The 19,042-nt window shown below is 37.4% G+C and overlaps 1 protein-coding gene across 6 annotated transcripts in view; it reads left to right on the top strand.

Annotated features, from left to right (window-relative positions):
* The window catches only part of THADA (THADA armadillo repeat containing), a 321,965-nt gene that overhangs the window by 71,038 nt on the left and 231,885 nt on the right, over positions 1–19,042 (top strand). For all 6 annotated transcript variants that reach the window (XM_044263601.1, XM_044263604.1, XM_044263603.1 and 3 more), the window contains 3 exons: positions 4,839–4,971; positions 7,972–8,085; positions 14,396–14,518. In XM_044263601.1, coding sequence (XP_044119536.1) covers positions 4,839–4,971; positions 7,972–8,085; positions 14,396–14,518 — 370 coding nt within the window. The remainder of the gene's footprint in view (positions 1–4,838; positions 4,972–7,971; positions 8,086–14,395; positions 14,519–19,042) is intronic.

The following is a 19,042-nucleotide window of genomic DNA, read 5'->3' as shown; positions in this document are numbered from 1 at the left end:
TTTGCTGATTATATGATTAGGAGTCTTTTTTGTTTCTATTTATTCTTCTTTGGCTCATTCCTCTCTATCAGAGAAACTAGATTAGATAAGTGGCATTTTGGGTCTCCCACCCAAAGTAATATTGGGGGTATTACAGATCTGATCACTAAGTTAGTAGTCAGCCTGACTTGGGGTTTCTCTGGGCCCATGACTTTTCCTACTGCTGCAGCTCTGGCAGTAGCCTCTTTCCAACTTCCTTTCATGGGAGAGGAAGCCCCTGAAATTTCCTGTTTCCTGGGAGTGAGGTGAGTTACTCATCAGGAACTGATTTCCTAGCCATCATTGCTGCTTCTGGAGCTGTAACCCAGCAGATCTCTGGTCTCAGCACTCTTGCTACTTTGCGTTTCTATTCTGTTTTACCAGATAATTATCTTGTTTTTGAGCTCACTTGGTTTGTGGATTCTATTTGCATATTTTGTCATTATTAATATGTGTTGGGGTTTGGCTTGTCTGTAAACCACCTGTTCCATCTTTCTCAGTTCAATTGAAACTCTTTAAAGCTTGCTTTTCTCATAATAATAGATAATACTTTTATTTTTTTAAGATTTTACTTTTTTAAAGTAATCTTCACATCCCAAGTGGGAGAGTCACATGCTCTGCTGACTGAGCCAGCCAGGTGCCCCAATAGTAGATAATAATTTTAGAAAACAACCTGTTTAAGAACACATTAAACACTTAATCAGGACAAACTCATTTAATCCTCCCCAACACTTTGATTTCATAGAGGAGGAAAGGGACAAATGGGGAGGTTTCTTAACTTGTCCTAGATCACACCACTAATAGGTGACAGAGCAAGGATTCTAAACTAAATAACTTAGTTCTGTAGTCTTTCCTCCTAAGCACTATCATGTGCTCTCCCACCTTTTATAGACTTGTTTGTTGCAAAGTAAGATAAGATGTGAAAAGTCTAGTGTTGTATCTGATGTATAATAGACATTCAGTACATGTTTATTTTTCTTTCCTTTGTGGCAGGCAAATATATTTTGAGTGTGATAATTTAAACAACACTTCTAAGTTTATTTTGTTTAAAATATAGCATGTTTCATTTTATTAAGAAGGGTAGGAATTCTATTATTGGACTAATTTTCTTGTGTGGCTATGGGGTCAGGACTAGCCTGGGAGAGATACAGAGCTTGGAAGCTAGAGAAATCAGAGAAATAAGGTCCAGTGCAAAGACCATATTGAAAACCAGACTACTGAAGCATTCTACAGAAAAGCCAGTGTGATCCTGCGGAATTCCAGAGCAGAGGACCAGTGGACTAGGTGGGAGGAGCTGGTGCCTTGAACATTTCCCAGAGCTCCTGAGGTTCCTGGATCCTTGGCAGTGGGCCAGAGAGGGCTCTGGGGAGGCCACTTTGCCAGCCTTTACCTCATTGAATATTCTTTAACCTTTATTTTCAAATTCCCCAAATTAACAAGGAGCATTTAGTCTTAGTATGTGCCACTCAAGGGAATCAATAGGCCTGGTTTACTGTTTATAATTATAATAGCCAAGAATCTAAATTAGGGAATTGCCCCTGGGGCCTTAAACTATTTCCTCAGTCATCTCATCTCTTGCTCCCTCGAGCCCACACATGTGGGCCTTCCACCATTCTGCCTGCACCTCCTCCAAGCCCAGCCTAGAGTCCACCCTGTCTGTGGCACCGTACTGACCTCCTGTACACTTTGTGCCTAGCAGTTCCTCGTACAGTAGAAACTTTGAGAAAGGAAAGGGTCTTGTGAGATGTAACATTTAGAGGACATTTTACTAATTTGTATGACTAGGAAAAGTGTGGAAATCTTAAACAAATGCTTAGTTGGGAATAGGGAGAGAGTACGTATATGTGCATGTGTGTCTGTGTGTGTGGCATGTATGTTAGAATGGGAATCAGCAAAGTGCACAACCTCACTATAACAGAAAGTCTATAGACATGTGGAGAATTTTTTAAGGTTAGAATCAAGCTGGAATATTTGATTAAGATGGAAAAGGAATTAGATCAAGATTGTTAACAGTCTCGAGCCCTTCTAAGTTCAGGCAAGGAGGGATGATGCATGGTGAGGTGGCCTGCTCTTGTCTCGGACCTGCCTGCCCTTTTCAAATTGGTTGGTTTTGCTAGAACCTCTGTATGCCAGGTCAGGGAGGCTCAAGAGAGATTCATGGACGGTGCTGAGGAACATTACAAGTTAGTATTTATCATTCTCATATTTCAGTGCACTTGAAAGGAAAATAAAGAAATGGGAAAATACCTCTTATCTCTTACAGTTCCTTTTCCTCAATTGTTTTATAGTGAGTCCCTACAGGAGACTTGACCTTAGAATGTAGCATTTTTTTATAAGCAAGTCCTACATTGCCATTTATAAGCAAGTCCTACATTGCACTGTGATGGGGAAGAGAACTAAATGAAATCTACATGTAATCTTAGGTCAAGTAGTTTTTACTGTATTCACCTCTGTGACTCCAGTTTTTTTGGATGATTAGACCACAAAAGATGACTTTTGCTTCGATTTTTTTTTTCTTTTCCCTGCTCACCCACTGTGGAGTAAATTAATCCAAACATACTTAAAAAACTGTGAAGAATGAGCAAAGGAAGACTATAATCTGTAACTGTATCATTAGCACTTAACATCTCTGGGAAGTTTGGATTTAAGTGTTTGATTGGATAACTGTGGGAGGATTATACCAAGCTGGCATTGTTAATAATAAACTAGAAAATGATGCCATGAAATTAAAGGCATTTATCTTAATTTTTTAAAAAAGATTTTATTTATTTACTTGACAGACAGAGATCACAAGCAGGCAGAGAGGCAGGCAGAGAAAGAGGAGGAAGCAGGCTCGCTGCTGAGCACAGAGCCCAATGTGGGGCTTGATTCCAGGACCCTGGGATCATGACCTGAGCTGAAGGCATAGGCTTTAACCCACTGAGCCACCTAGGCACCCCTTATCTTAATTTTTAAAAGATATAAATCCAGTGATGGGAAGTAACTTCAGTTCTTATAAAAGTGTGGGAGGGTTACTTTTATTATGAAAATTTCAAACATTACACGAATGGATTATTTTTATTATGAGGAGTTTCAAATGTAAATTTTAAACATATAATATATAAACATATAAAGCATATAAAAATTTCAAGCATATGTTTATAAAACTGGAGAGCATAATGAAATGAACTGCCTTTACCCATCACCCATATTCAACATTTATCAGAGTTTTGCCACTCTTGCTTCATCTGTACCTTTCATTAGGGACTGCTGAAGTATTAAAAAGTACATTTCTGATTTGTTATTTTCACACCTGTGTACTTTAGTATACGTCTCTAAACAATATGGACATTGCTTCCATGTTCATAATGCCCCTGACACATCCTATAAATACACATCCTTGGTGTCCTATAATCTCTACTACATTTTTAGCCCCATGTTAAACTTTTAAAAACCTTTTTAAAAAACTTCTGCTTTAGAATAGTATTATTTACACATATTTTGTTTTATGCAAGACCTAAACAACTAAATTTGAGTTGCTGTTTGAAATAGTTAATTAGAAACTAAAGTTGTCGGTCTGATATCAGACTAAAGAAAAAAAATCCCACATGTGATTCTAAGAGGTCAATTCTTACTGCAAATTAGAAATCAGTTATCTTGGAGCACTTGGGTGGCTCAGTCAGTTAAGCATCTGCCTTTGGTTCAGGTCATGATCCCAGGGTCCTGCTTCTTCCTCTTCCTACCTGCCTCTTCCTACCTCTCTCTCTTGCTATTTCTCTTTCTCAAATAAATAAATAAAACCTTTGGGGGGGAAAAAAAAAGAAGTAGGTTATCTTTCTACAGAATGTCTTCCTCAGTGTAAAAAATATTTTTTCTTTGGACTTCATCCCTTTATTTTCATGTGTTTTTAGTTAAATCCAGTTACAATCCTCCTAAAATAATTGTCTACCACTGAATGTACTATTTCTTAAGAAAATGTTATATAATCTGATAAAGTATAAGGTTAAAAAATTTGGGGGGCACCTGGGTGGCTCAAGTCAGTTAAGTGTCTAACTTCTGCTCAGATCATGATCTCCAGGCCCTGGGATTGAGCCTTGTCGGGCTCCCTGCTTAGTGGGGAGTCTGCTTCTCCCTCTGCCCCTCCCCCTACTCATGTGCCCATTCTCTTTCTCTCGCTCTCTCAAATAAATAAAATCTTAAAAATAAGCTTTTTAAATAAAATTTTCTTAAGCACTCTAGAGTAACAGTATAATAGAACAGAATCTCACTAATAGTAATGTCCAAATAACCTCAAAATCTTTATGCCAACTTGCTTCATCAATTCTCCATTGGATTTGGTTGAAAATTTTGTGGTAGACCACATTTTGAAAGACACGAAAATGATTATTAAAATATCCCTTAAAAATACACCTTAATATGTGTTTTCTTTGAATGTAAATAATCTTTATAAAGGTAGAACATAAATTATATTAAAGTTTATTTCCTTTGTTAGAAATCTTGAGTTTTATAGATAGATTATCTGTAGGAATTTCATTAATGTCAAAAGATCAGAACATTTTGACTGTGGGCGTAAGCCATGGTATTAAAACTTATTTTGCAGACAAGACACATGTTTCATAGACTTTTGTAAGAAGCGGACTCTTTAATAGTTTCAAACCTTAAGACCCATAATAAAGAGGAAAATAAGTGAAAAGTAGAAAGGGAGACAGTTTTTAGTTTCCCTCCTCCCAAATGTAAGAATATTTATTCTTTTCTAACAATGTTGATGTGTATCCATAGTTTGTACTATTACCTTTTGGTACTTGGTTATTCCAAATGTTTGCTTTATATATGCCTTTCAGGTGCCCCAATGTGAGTCTGCAAAAGCTACCAGAACAGTGGTTATGGAATGTTTTAGAAGAAATTAAATGCAGTGATCCTTCATCTAAACTCTGTGCTACAAGGCGCAGTGCCGGAATTCCTTTCTATATACAGGTACTTATCCACAGGACATAGCTGTTTGTCCTCTGATAATTTGTTTTATTTGTCTTTTGACAATTCCCTTGACATGTGAGTAAGCATATTGCATAAGGAACAATTCTGTCTTTAAGTACTGTAGCACTCGTGGCTTTGTTGTGTGTGTGGACGGTGTGTTCCCGTGACAGATCTGTTCTTGGAACAAACCCTCCACGAGGTCAGTCTTGTCATGTAAACAGAGGGTGGTATAGATTTCCGCCTGGGTATGAAGTAGGCAGTCCTCACTGCTCACTTCTAGGAAGTGTACGTGTTACCTTTTTCTTTTTGAATTAGAAAAAATAGTCTTCCTGTTATTTCAAGACCCTTAAGACTCTCTGTAAGTAATAAGCAGTAGCAGTTTCTTCTGAATCCTTCCATAAAATATATGTCTTTGTTTAATATTCAGTAAGTCAGTCCAGGAAGGGGGGTGGTATAATAAAAGCAATGAAAATCAGTGAAACAAAAAATTTTTTTAGTGTCCCTACCTGCATTTTTCCTTCTCTTTCTTATTCCTTCCCCAAATTTCCAACGTCATCATTGTGTGACGACAGTGGATCCCACTAGCAGAGGCTGTTGATTTGATACAGAGATCTTCGAGGTTGTTCTGCTGGATGGATTTTGGTAACCTTCAGAAATGAACTCCTCTCTGAACTGACCCATTCCACATCAGTTGGGTTCGTCTCCTGCCTGTAATTCATTCTGACGCAGTGTGTTTTTGCCTCATTCGTCTGTCTGAGGACAAATGTTAACACAACAGCAAGGTCTAGTTGCCTGTGCTGTGTGCTTCTTCCACCCGTGGTTCCCCTCCAGTACTAAATAGTGGTCACAGTGACAGAGCAATCAGGTCATGCGATTTCTTAGCCCATCCTTGGGGAGAGTGTTGTAATTATGCCTATCGCTCTTGATGGAACAAAAGCCATGGTTCCAAGGAGACATTTCAGTAATTGCATATAACTTTCTTATTTATGTTAGTTGAGTAAAGTCTAAATTATTAGGAGAATCTGCTCAAAGATGTCCCATTCCTCATAGCATAATTTACTAATAAGTTATGTTCTCATGGAAAACTTTATTTAGTGTTGACTATGGAGAAAAACTGCCCTCCTTAGTTTATGAACTTAACTTTTGTGCAAACAGATATGAAAATTTTTTTTTTTTTTTTAAGATTTTGTTTTATTTATTTGAGAGAGAGAGAGAGACAGTGAGAGAGAGAATGAGCGAGGAGAAGGTCAGAGAGCGAAGCAGACTCCCCATGGAGCTGGGAGTCTGATGTGGGACTCGATCCCGGGACTCCAGGATCACGCCCTGAGCCGGAGGCAGTCGTTCAACCAACTGCGCCACCCAGGCGTCCCAGATATGAAAATTTTTTGAGTGGTCATTAGAAAAATAATATATATGTGTTTTCTGAGCTCAGATATACTATGATAAATTTTTCTTTTAAACTTACCTATTTTGGCTCTTCCTCTTTTATGGATTATAAGTATTTCTGAAGAAGCTGAGTAGCTTGAAACTTTCACTCTTGAGAGCTAGTAGCTCGTACAAATGAAATAATCCCTGCCACTCCTAGTCCTATACAACCACTAATCTATTTTCTGTTTCTATAGATTTGCCTATTCTGGACATTTCATGTAAATGGAATCATATAATGTGTGGCCTTCCTGTCTGGCTTCTTTCACTTAGCATGTTTCAGAATCCATCCATGTTGTAGCAAATATCAGTACCTCATTCCTTTTTATTGCCTCAGGTAGTTTGATATCCTATTTTTATGTTTATTGTGTATTAGCAAAATGTTAGACACAAAGTAAATGAGCAGCTCTTGAAAATTCAAGCATAGGAACCCTTTGGAGTTTATAGTATTTTCTTTTGCTGCATGGAGTTTCCAGTGCTACAATTTGATACTCCTCCAGCTAGAGACTCTTTAGTAAAGAATTAAATAACTGACTAGTCTCCAGGGAGTTTCCAAATCCTTGCTAGAAATTTAATCCACAGGCTTTTTTTATCTTTTAAGTAAAGAGAATTTTCTTGTTGGTAAATTTGTTATAAAAACTGCTTGCTGGGGCGCCTGGGTGGCTCAGTTGGTTAAGCAGCTGCCTTCGGCTCAGGTCATGATCCCAGCGTCCTGGGATCAAGTCCCACATCGGGCTCCCTGCTCAGCAGGGAGCCTGCTTCTCCCTCTGCCTCTGCCTGCCATTCTGTCTTGTCTGTGCTCGCTGTCTCCCCCTCTCTCTCTCTGATAAATAAATAAAATCTTAAAAAAAAAAAAAACAAAAACTGCCTCCTTATTGTATCTGAGACCTGCTACCTAGTTATGGTCCTTTTTTTTTTTTTTTTAAGATTTTATTTATTTATTTGACAGAGAGAGATCACAAGTAGAGAGAGAGGGAGAAGCAGGCTCCCTGCTGAGCAGAGAGCCTGATGCGGGGCTTGATTCCAGGACCCTGAGATCATGACCTGAGCCGAAGGCAGAGGCTTAACCCACTGAGCCACCCAGGTGCCCCAATGGTCCTAAAGGAGTTGTCGACAAGAGCCATTTTCTCAGCTCTTAGAATTATGTCATTAACAAGCAAACCTGGAAATGACACCATCACTGAATTTTTCCGATGAAGAATCCCAGGGATGGTGAGGTTAGGCTACTTGCCCAAGACCACATGGTTTAATTAACTTATTTGACACCACGAATTTTTTTTTTTAAGATTTTATTTATTTATTTGACAGAGATTACAAGTAGGCAGAGAGGCAGGCAGAGAGAGAGGGGGAAGCAGGCTCCCCGCTGAGCAGAGAGCCTGATGTGGGGCTTGATCCCAGGACTCTGAGATCATGACCTGAGCCGAAGGCAGAGGCTTAACCCGCTGAGCCACCCAGGCACCCTGACACCACGGATTTTTATAGGGGGATTTTGCATTTTGGGATTGATTCTGGGAAGTAGCAAATAGGTATATGTAAAATCAGAGCCCCGTTAATTTTTGCCTTGTTTTTCCATAGGCACTATTGGCATGTGAACCTAAGAAAGGCAAAATGGATTTGTTGAAAATAACAATGAAAGAGTTAATCACATTGGCTCGGCCTGCGGATGACTCACGGAGCACTGTCCCCCAGGTAATAATGAAATATACAAAGGCTGCTAAGAAGGCAGTGATTTAAAATCTTTGATGTACCAAAAAAAAAAAAAAAAGGTATCTGCTGAAGATACAGAATTCTTGAAAATGGCGCAGGCATTTGATGCTTGATCTGAATTTGTTTTGTTTTGTTGGCCTTTCCTATCTATAAAATAAATCATTGCTCTAGTTGATATGTATTAACCAAAATGAAATCTTTTTAAACTCTAGTGAAAACATCCAGTTTAGATAAGATATTTTACAATACTGCCTTTGCATCTAAAATTTTTTAAATGAATGTACTATCACTTTAAAATTTCTTTGCGTGTTCTTTGAGTTGACAACACATTTTGTAATTCAGTAGCTGATCTTTCCCTAAAAGGACATGTCTATCCTTTGGTATATTCATATTTTAATTTTAGCTAATATTCAGTCTCTTTTAATCACTGCTGCAGCTAGGTTAAGTGTGTATGAGTGTGTCAGTGTGTGTGTGTGAGTGAGATGTTGGGGGAAGTAATCCTTGCAGCTTCACTCTACTCCATAACAGTAAATATCTTCAAGTCCATCTTGTGTAGGCTTTTTCAGTAAATGCTTTATAGTAAGACTTTCCTCCCCAATGGTAGGAGGCCCGGGCTAGGTCAGGGAACAGAAGAGCTGACACGTCAATCAAGTACAATACATTCGTACATGTGGTTTTATTTCAGAACCTGTGGGAGGTGTCAAAGGGAGTCCATGGGCCAGAGTGTGACTAGTGGAAAAGGATGGTATTTATTAGCATATGGCGCTTTCTGTCCTGTGACTATAAAATGTGAAATATCCTTATTTCTTGCAAACTTTTAAAGTGTTACTGATCACCTTCCAGAAGTTATCAGTCTTAGATATTTTTCCAGCAAAATGTGAAAAATACAATTTGGTTCCATTTTCCTAGACTTCTACTTAAAGAAAGTACTATTTTTTATGAGAAAATCTGAAGATAATGGAGATTGATTTTAAACAGTGTTGGATAATTATTGTCCTACTCTGCTTCAAGATCATTCATGGCAGTTTAGTGGTCATTTTTATTAACTTGATAAAATGTAAATACTTTGTTTCTGACTAGTCTTCTAGGAATTCGTTGATAATTCGCTTTCCTTTTCCCCTTCTGTGGTATATTTCTTATTATTTTTATTAGGTATCTATGAAACATTTCAGCATATAAAAATGTGCAGTGAACAATGAACATCCATGAAACCAAGTCAACCTGAAAACGTAAAACTTGCTGGTAGAATTGTATATGTTGTGGGCCTCTCTGCATCCTGTACCCCTTTCTCCCTTCCTCCGCTATAATCACTAATCCAAGTTCCTCTGTGCACATTTTTCATTATTTTATGACCTTTTTTTTAAAAAAACATAAATGGTATTATCCATACATCTTTTTATAGTTTGGGTGTTTCCAATGGACATTATTTTTCAAGTGAGCTGTAAGTTCGTTCGTTGTAATTTCTTTCGTTCTTGCTCTCTCTTTTTTTTTAATTGATTGGTTTTAGAGAGAGTGTGAGTAGGGTGGCATGGGAGAGGGAAAGTAGATTCAGGGCCAAGCTGGGGCTTGATTCCACAACGGCAGATCATGGCCTGAGCTGAAACCAGAAGTTCTACAATTGACTGAACCACCTAAGCACCCCAACTTCATTGTAATTTCAGAATAACATTTCATTATACTTAGTTTCTGCCTTTCTGCTTCCTGTGAAATGGCTCTTTCCAGTTTTATTTCAGATTTATCTAATACCTGGCTAGCTTTAACATATTTTCATGTTTCATTTTTAGTCTTCTGGATTATTTCTGTGAATTGCCCATTCAAACACTTTCTGGGGAAGCCTGGGTGGCTCAGTTGGTTAAGCTGCTTCCTTCGATTCAGGTCATGATCCCAGGGTCCTGGAACTGAGTCCCGCATCGGGCTCCTTGCTCGGCAGGGAGCCTGCTTCTCTCTCCGCCTCTGCCTGCCACTCTGCCTGCTTGTGTGCTCGCTCTCTCTCTTTGACAAATAAATACATAAATAAATTTTAAAATCTTAAAAAAAAAAAACAACACTTTCTGGCTGCCTTCAACTTGGTTATTTGCCTTTGTCTTGTAGGAATTGGGGTTTGGCTGTTTTCAAATGATTTTTCTGGGGCATCTGGGTGGCTGAGTTGGTTAAGCATCTGCCTTTGGCTCAGGTCGTGATTTCAGGGTCCTAGGATCAAGCTCTGCATTGGGCTCCCTGCTCAGGGGGGCGCCTGCTTCTCCACCTCCCTCTGCACCCCAACTCCCCCTCTCCTGCTCTGTCTCTCAAATAAATAAATGAAAAATCTTTTAAAAAAAGATCTTCCTAATAACAATATTCCTTTTTGGTTATTTGAGTTACACATACCTTCTCCCAACCTGTGGCTTCTCCTTTCACTTTGCTTACACTGTTATTGCTGGAAGTTTTACATTTAAATCAAGTGGAGTGTGTCAGCTTTTTCTTTTATGGTTTGTGCATTTGGATCTTGTTTAGAATACTCCAAGGTCAGAATGATATTTTACATTTTCTTTTTAAAGTTTTAGAGTTTTACTTCTCACATTTCATCTTTATACCACCTGTAATTTGTTTTTGATTGTGTGTAAAATAAGAAAAAATTTATTACTTTCCATTTGGATAATTAATATGCAAGCATTTTTGATACAGGATATCTTTTCCCCATGATTTGTAACATCCTTCTATCTTTCATGTACTGTTTTTATTGATATGCATATCTGTTTGTGTGCTCTGTTTTATTGGTCTCCTAGTCTATCCCTGAGCCAAAATCGCTATTTAAGTTACTATCTTTTTTTTTCCCAATTTATTTATTTTCAGAAAAACAGTATTCATTATTTTTCACCACACCCAGTGCTCCATGCAAGCCGTGCCCTCTATAATACCCACCACCTGGTACCCCAACCTCCTACCCCCCCCCCCGCCACTTCAAACCCCTCAGATTGTTTTTCAGAGTCCATAAAGTTACTATCTTTTTAATAAGTTTTGGTATCTGGTAGGGTGAATCTCCCTTTTTCCCCTCTGGAATTATCTTAGCTATATTTGTTCCATTGCATTTGCAAAGTTACAGAGTTGGCTTATTAAGTTCAACAAAACCCCTTTTATTTTTTTTAAAAGATTTTATTTATTTATTTGATAGATCACAAGCAGGCAAAGAGGCAGGCGGGGGGTTGGGGGGAGCAGGCTCCCTGCTGAGCAGAGAGCCCGATGCGGGGCTCGATCCCAGGACCCTGAGATCATGACCTGAGCCGAAGGCAGAGGCTTAAACCCACCCAGGCAACCCAACAAAACCCCTTTTAGAATTTCGGTTGGAGGGGCGCCTGGGTGGCTCAGTGGGTTAAGCCGCTGCCTTCGGCTCAGGTCATGATCTCAGGGTCCTGGGATCGAGTCCCGCATCGGGCTCTCTGCTCAGCGGGGAGCCTGCTTCCTCCTCTCTCTCTCTGTCTGCCTCTCTGCCTACTTGTGATCTCTGTCTGTCAAATAAATAAATAAAATCTTTAAAAAAAAAAAAAGAATTTCGGTTGGAATTTAAATTTATTGATTTGTTTGGGGAAAATGACTGCGCTGAATATAAGCACAACAGTAACCAAAAAAATTAATTGCACTTGTACAAACTGGCAGTGTACAATATAATCTCTAAATACCATTTATAGTCACTAGAAAAATTAAATCTCACAAAAGGTCTATAAGACTTATAGAAAATTATTTTAAAAAATAATGGAAGACACACAAGAAGATCTGAATAAATGGGAAAAAAAGCCATGCACATGGACTGGAGAATTCAATATAAAAAAAGAAGTCATGTCAGCAATTGCTGTACTACAATTAATGACTTAGATGTAAATTCTTTTTTTTTTTTTTAAAGATTTTATTTATTTGACAGAGAGTGAGAGATCACAAATAGGCAGAGAGGCAGACAGAAAGAGAGAGGGGAGGAAGCAGACTCCCTGTGGAGCAGAAAGCCCGATGCAGGGCTTGATCCCAGGACCCTGGTATCATGACCTGAGCCGAAGGCAGAGGCTTTAACCCACTGAGCCACCCAGGCGCCCCTAGATGTAAATTCTTTTAGATTTTCTTTATGGATAAACATATCCTCAGTGAGTAATGCTAAACATGTTTTATCTCCTAAATCTTATTCATAGGACATTTTTCTTATTCTTCTGGCTGGACCCTGTATAGTATGGTTTGTATAGAAATGGAAATAGCAGGCGGCCTTGTATTGTTTCTAATATTTGCTATAGGTTTAAATCTATCTTGTATCTCACTGAGGAAATAAAATTTTATTGAACGCTTTCAAGTGTCTTTTGAGATGAATGGTTCTTTTTAGAATTTGCAAATATGAAGATATTGATTTTTTTCATATAATACCGTCTTTGCCTACAGGCCAAACCCACAACTTTGACATTTTTTTAATACATTTTATACATTATACATTTTTTATACATTCACTTAAAAGTTTTTTAAAAATATTTTTGCATATTTTCACTGGATTCATAAGTGAGACTGACCTATGGTTTTCTTTTTTCGTGCTGTACCTGTCCTTATTTTTTATGTAAAATTTTTATTGAATTATAACACTACAAAGACATGTGTATATCATGTGTACACCACAGTAGAGTTCACGAGGTGAACACATTTTTGTGTAGCAAGAGACAGAACTAAATTTTAGTACCTGAAAACCTCCTCATGCTCCCTTCTCATGCTACCTTTTCCCCAAGGCTGACCACTAGCCTAACTTTAACACTTCAGTTTTAGTTTTATCTGTTCTTTTTTTTTTTTTTTCATTTTAAATAAATGAAATGATACACTATATACTCTTTTGATATAGTTTCTTTTGACCAATGGTATGTTTACAGTATCCATCCAAACTGTGATTTATTCATTTTCATTGTTTTATAATATTTTATAACTTCTTCATTCTTCTGTTGATGAACATTTGGTTAGTTTTTAAATTCGGGTTGTTAAGAACAGTACTATTACAAATGTTCTCGTACATGCCCAATGGTGAATATATGTGTACATTTCTGTTTAGTGGATACCTAGGAGTGATTATTGGGTGTTGTATATTAAGCTTTGGTAGGTATTACCATTTTCCCAAAATAATTGTCCTTACTTTGTATTTATAGCCAGGCTATGCTAGACTGACAAAATAAATTCGGGAGTCTTTTCTTCTCTAAATAGTTTATGTAAATTGGGATTATCTATTCTTTTAATATTTGATAGAATTCATACATAAAATCATGTGGGTTAATTTTTTGGTAATTGTTGTAGTTATTAGGTTAGGGTTTTTTTGTTTGTTTGTTTTTGGTCTCTGGGTAGGATATTTATCTATTGATTTCCTTTATGTAGTGCTAACATCTATCTAACTTTTTAATTTCTCCTTGAATTTGTTTTGATAAATTCTGTTTCTTGGAAAAGTGTTCATTTTTACTTAATTTTCTGAATTGATTAGGGTAGTGTTATTCATAGTGGTACTCTTACTTTTACTTTATTCTCTCGTTTATCTGTAGTCATGTCATCCTTGGCATTCTCACGATACTGCTTATTTTCTTCTCTCTCTTGGTTAGTTAGAAGTTTGTTTCTATTTCCAAGTATCAGCTTTGGGTTGCTTTTTTCAAATTTTCTGCTCTTTTAAATTTTCTCTCTTTTGAATTTATTGTTCTTTATCATCTTTATTGGACACTTAGCATATTCATTTTTAGTCTTTTTTTTTTTTAAATAGAAGCATGTAAGGCATGCATTTGTTTTAAGTTCTACTTACAGTGCATCTCCCAAATGTTGATGTGTAGTATTTTCGTTGTTATTCAGCTCTAAATATTAAAAAAAGGGGGGTTTTTTTGACCAGTGTTTTAAAAAAGTATCAGTTTTAAATATATTTAAAGAAATCAGTTTCTAACCTAATTCCACTGTAATCAGAGTATAATCTCTAAGATTTTAATTGTTTGGTATTTGTTGAGATTTTTATTTGTGGCTAGGTTTGAAGTCATTTTTTAAAAATAAATGGTCCCTGTGTACTCGAAAAGAGCATTTTGTCTCTACTTGGTGGGTTCAGGATTCTGCGTATGTCCATTGGATCAAGCTTTTTTTATTGCATTGTTCAAATCTTACTTTAGAAAAATTGACTCAGATACTAGTTGTTTTATTAAAATCTGCTCTTTCACTTACGGATTACCTATTTCTCACTGTAATTAAATAATTTTTTTGAGGTTAACTATTAGATCTGTACAGATTTAGTACCATGGTCTTTGACCCACAACTAATTTTCAGATTTTTATTCTAGGTTCATGCTTTAAATATCCTTAGAGCCTTGTTCAGAGATACACGTCTGGGAGAAAATATTATTCCGTATGTTGCTGACGGAGCTAAGGCTGCAATTCTAGGCTTTACATCACCAGTCTGGGCGGTAAGCGCTTTTGTCATTTATTTTCATTGACTTAATTATATTTCTGAGTAGGTTTTAATAAACTGTTATTTATCTTTTTTGTTGGCTTTTTAGCCATAACTCTTTGTTTTCTTATTGAAGTGATTGCTTTAGAAGTTTTAGCATATATCTTAAGCATCACAGTCATCCCTCAAGTGGTATTATATCACTTCCGTTGAAGTATAAGATTTTGTAAGAACCTATTAATGTATACTTCTATTTCTCTCCTCCCAATCTTTGTGCTCTTTTTTTTTTTTTTTAAGATTTTATTTATTTATGGGACGCCTGGGTGGTTCAGTTGGTTAAGCAGCTGCCTTCGGCTCAGGTCATGATCCCAGCATCCTGGGATCGAGTCCCACATCAGGCTCCTTGCTCGGCGGGGAGCCTGCTTCTCCCTCTGCCTCTGCCTGCCTCTCTGTCTGCCTGTGCTCGCTCTCTCTCCCTCTCTCTCTGACAAATAAATAAATAAAATCTTAAAAAAAAAAAAGATTTTATTTATTTATCTGAGACTGATATCACAAGGGGTAGGGTTAGAGGGAAGTGTAGAGGGAGAAGCAGACTCCTGCCTGAGATGGGAGCCTGATGTGGGACTTGATCCCAGGACCCTGGGGATCATGACCTGAGCCGAAGGCAGATTCTTAATGACTGAGTCACCCAGGTGCCCCAATCTTTGTGCTTTTATTACACATTTTATATATATACATATATATGTATATATATAAAGTACATATATTTGTATATATACATAAAATACACTTTTATGTGTATTATAAACCCATACTACATTGTTGTTATTTTTGTATAAATTGTCATTTATTTCTTTTTTAAAATTTACCATTTTAACCATTTGAAAATGTGTAGTTCGGGGCATGAAGTATACTTGCAGTGTTGTGCAGTCATCCCTGCTATCTGTGTTCAGAGCTTTTTCATCATCCTAAACAGGAGCTCTATGTCTGTTGAACAGTGTCTCCTCCTCTTTCTCTTCCCGCTGCCCCTAGTAACCTGTTCAGTTTCCCAGACTCTATGAATTTACCTACTGTAGGCACCTTATAAGTGAAATCATAGAATGTTAAGCCTTTTGTATCTGGATTATTTCACTTAACATAGTGGTTTCAAGATCGTATGTGTCATAGTTTCATTCCTTTTTAAGGCTGAGTAATATTCCATTATGCATATATTTAACATTCTGTTTACCCAGTCATCTGTTGATAGGCATTTAGGTTGTTTCTTTTTGGCTACTGTGAATAATGCTGTAATGAACATTGTTATACAGTTACTGAGTTTCTGATTTCAATTCTGTTGTATCTATCATATGGTAATTCTATGTTTAGCTTTTTGAGAAATGGCCAAACTGTATTCTGTAGTAGCCATGCCATTTGATTCTTCCATCAGCAATGCCCAAGAGCTCCATTCTCCTAACATCTTTGCCAACACTTGTTAGTTTCTCTTCTGTTTCTTTGTTTTTTGATGATAGCCATCCTAGTGGGTATGAAGTAGTATCTCATTCTGGTTTTGATTGCATTTTCCTGCTGGTCAATGATGTTGAGCTAGAAGCAGAACAACTCTTAATCTTTCTTTTGGAAGCTGTGGATATCCACACAGAGTATCAGCTCTGTGTTGGGTATCAGCGTGTTGAGTAAGTGCTATAAATACAGTCTATCAAAAGGTAAAAAACAACAATAGCAACAAAAACTGGGTGGCTCAGTCAGTTTAGCATCTTTGGCTCAGGTCATGATCCCAGGGTCCTGAGACTGAGTCCTGAGTTGGGCTCCTTACACAGTGGGGAGCCTGCTTCTTCCTCTGCCTCCTCCCACCTCCTACCCCCCCACCCTGTCCTGTGCTCTCTCTCTCTCAAATAAATAAATAAAATCTTAAAAAAAAAAAAAGACGGAAAAAACAAAGGGAAAAAAAAAACCCTAAGTATTAAAACGGAGGAGATTAAATATTCAGTCACCTTTTTTCTGGTTTATTTATTTATTTATTTATTTTTGTGATATGATCACTGTCCAGAAACTTTTAGACTGAGAACTCTAAAGATAGTAGACAATACGCAGGATAGTAGTTGTTGGATTTAAGACGGTCATCTTTCCTGATTCTTGGGAGAAGCACCATGAATTTACTGTTTTCCTTCCAGAATAAAGGAGACTAACCTGTGGCTTGTGTTTGACATGTGGCTTTAAAAAAAAAGCTGGCAAAGGGAGAGGAGGAAAGAAGCTAGACCTTAATACATTACCTGCAGAATGGAGAATTTGCTAGAACGGCAGGGCTTCCAGTCAGTGATCGGCACAAACCATTTTATAACTCTGTGATAAGCCTCTAATTGAAGGTCAGCATGTGGTAGTGTAGCTAAAGGCACAGACTCCCAATGTAAAGAGGAATCCTTTAGGTTGCCACCTTCTGCCTGGAAAATTGGGCATCTTCCTGTAAGAAAAATGAATGTCTAAAATCCTGTCTAGGAGCATTGCATAACTACTCCTGAGGACACAGTGTTTACCCTCTGCATTTACAGGAAGCAGAGCAGTACCTGTGTACCTTAAGTAGAGTCATAGAGGTAGGAATGTGGCTTGACCATCCGGAAAACTAGAGATCATAAAACTGATTGCCAGAAATATCAATATTGTTTTCTTTAAGCCGTGAATTTAAGATGAACAAAGAAATGCTTTCAGAGAATGAAACCTGGTGACTTTTCCAACATTTTAGCAAAACTGAAAGTATGAAAAATGAGTGGCTGGTTTTTTTCAAAAAAAATTTTTTTGAGACCTTTTAAGACTAACACGTTTACTGCAGAAATTTTGAAAATAAAGAAAAGCATAAGAAGAAAAGTGAAAGTCCCCTGTTTAACTACCTTATAGGTATAGCATTTTGATATATTTTCTGCCTTTCTTTTAATGTGGGTTCTATATATGTGTAGTACTCAGATACACACATATATCCACAGAAGACTGCGTAAGTACATGTAAGTGCTCATGTGTAGTTTTATTTTCGGGACTCTTCCCTATTAACCCTGGTTTTGAAGAATCTTTTTGGGTCTTTTCAGTTTGCTGTACTAGAGGAAATAAACATCATAATGACCAATCCTGTGTCTTTAGTATATTGATTGTGTTTTTTTCCTTATAAAAACTTAATCTAAGATAGGCCGAATTATAAATCAACGTAGTCCATGAACGCGAAGAGAGCTTTATTTTAAAACAATTAACATTTACAACAGTTTAAAGCAGCTTACCACAGGATTCTCTGTTGAGGTCATTTAGAGAATGATTTTTTTCTGAACACATGTGAAATACGGTTGAATTTACAGAAACCTAATTTGTGTACATCTTCTCAGGAATGGATCTTGGGCCCAAAGGTCGCTACATCTGTACTTCTGACTTTCCTGTTTTTCCATGTTGGAGAGGGAAAAAACTATACATATACAAGTGAAATTAACTTAATTTTGTAGTAAAGGAACATTTTTCCAATAAGCATCCATATTCAATTTTATTTGTTTTTACACATTCCTCAGTCTTTTTTATTGAGACCATAGAAGTTTTTCAATCTCTGCCATCTCTTAGGCATTTTTAAAATATAGGGGCAAGGTATTGTTGTAAACATATTAGGCATTAGGAACACCTATTGTGTTGCAGATGCTACAGTAAACACTAAGAAATACATGGATAAATAAGACACAATCATCATAATGGCTGTCTTGTTGAAGATTTTCTGTGTGCCTGACATCATTTATTTTGAAAATCTCAGTTAATGCTTAGAACAGACTTGTAAAGTAGATTCTATTATTATAATCCCCGTTTCCAGATAAGGAAGACAAGGCTCAGAGAGGCAAAACAACTTTGTCTAAGGACATACAGCTATTATCTGTATGACTCCAGAATCTGTGATATTATAGGGAATGTTTTTGGTGTTACAGGAATACAGAGAAGGTGTAAACACACCTACCTACCTTGTAGGCTTTTGGTCTTGTTCCTTAGAAAACAAAACTGGAAGTATTAGCTGGGTGCTAAGGTTTTATTGAATGGTACAAACCACAGCAGCAAGAATGAAGAAATAAAGAGAAGAGGTGAGACAAGGGAGGAAAGTCATTGCTGAACAGGTCTTGACCTTGCCAGAAAACTGAGCTAATTGTCTGGTCACGTGATAGATCTTTTAGGCCATGTGAAACTACCTTGGAACAGTCCCGTCTCCTCTCTCTTACTATCAAAGGTTAGCACTTGGGGCATTAACACAACTTGGGCAGGGGTTGGTACAACATTTGGGCAGGTGTGAGAAAAGGCATTTCCCATGCCCTGTGATGTAGTGTGTCATCCGAGTCTGAAAATGGCTGGATGAGCCAGAGCCTCTGTGGGTGTAGTTGGGACAGACCTGGGGTTTGAAACTATGGCTCTCACTGCTGTTGAAAAACCCTTCATGACGGAGTTTCTAAATAGGGGAGTAAAGGCATCTGATCACTGTAGTTAAAAATGGAGACTCAAAACTGGCAAGACTTACAGGGAAGGTGGAAGACTAATCTGG

The sequence above is a fragment of the Neovison vison genome, chromosome 8 (assembly GCF_020171115.1).
Source record: "Neovison vison isolate M4711 chromosome 8, ASM_NN_V1, whole genome shotgun sequence".
NCBI classification, from domain to species: Eukaryota; Metazoa; Chordata; class Mammalia; order Carnivora; family Mustelidae; genus Neogale; species Neogale vison.
The sequence above is the reverse complement of the archived record's forward strand: the minus strand, read 5'-3'. Positions and strand labels throughout refer to the sequence as shown.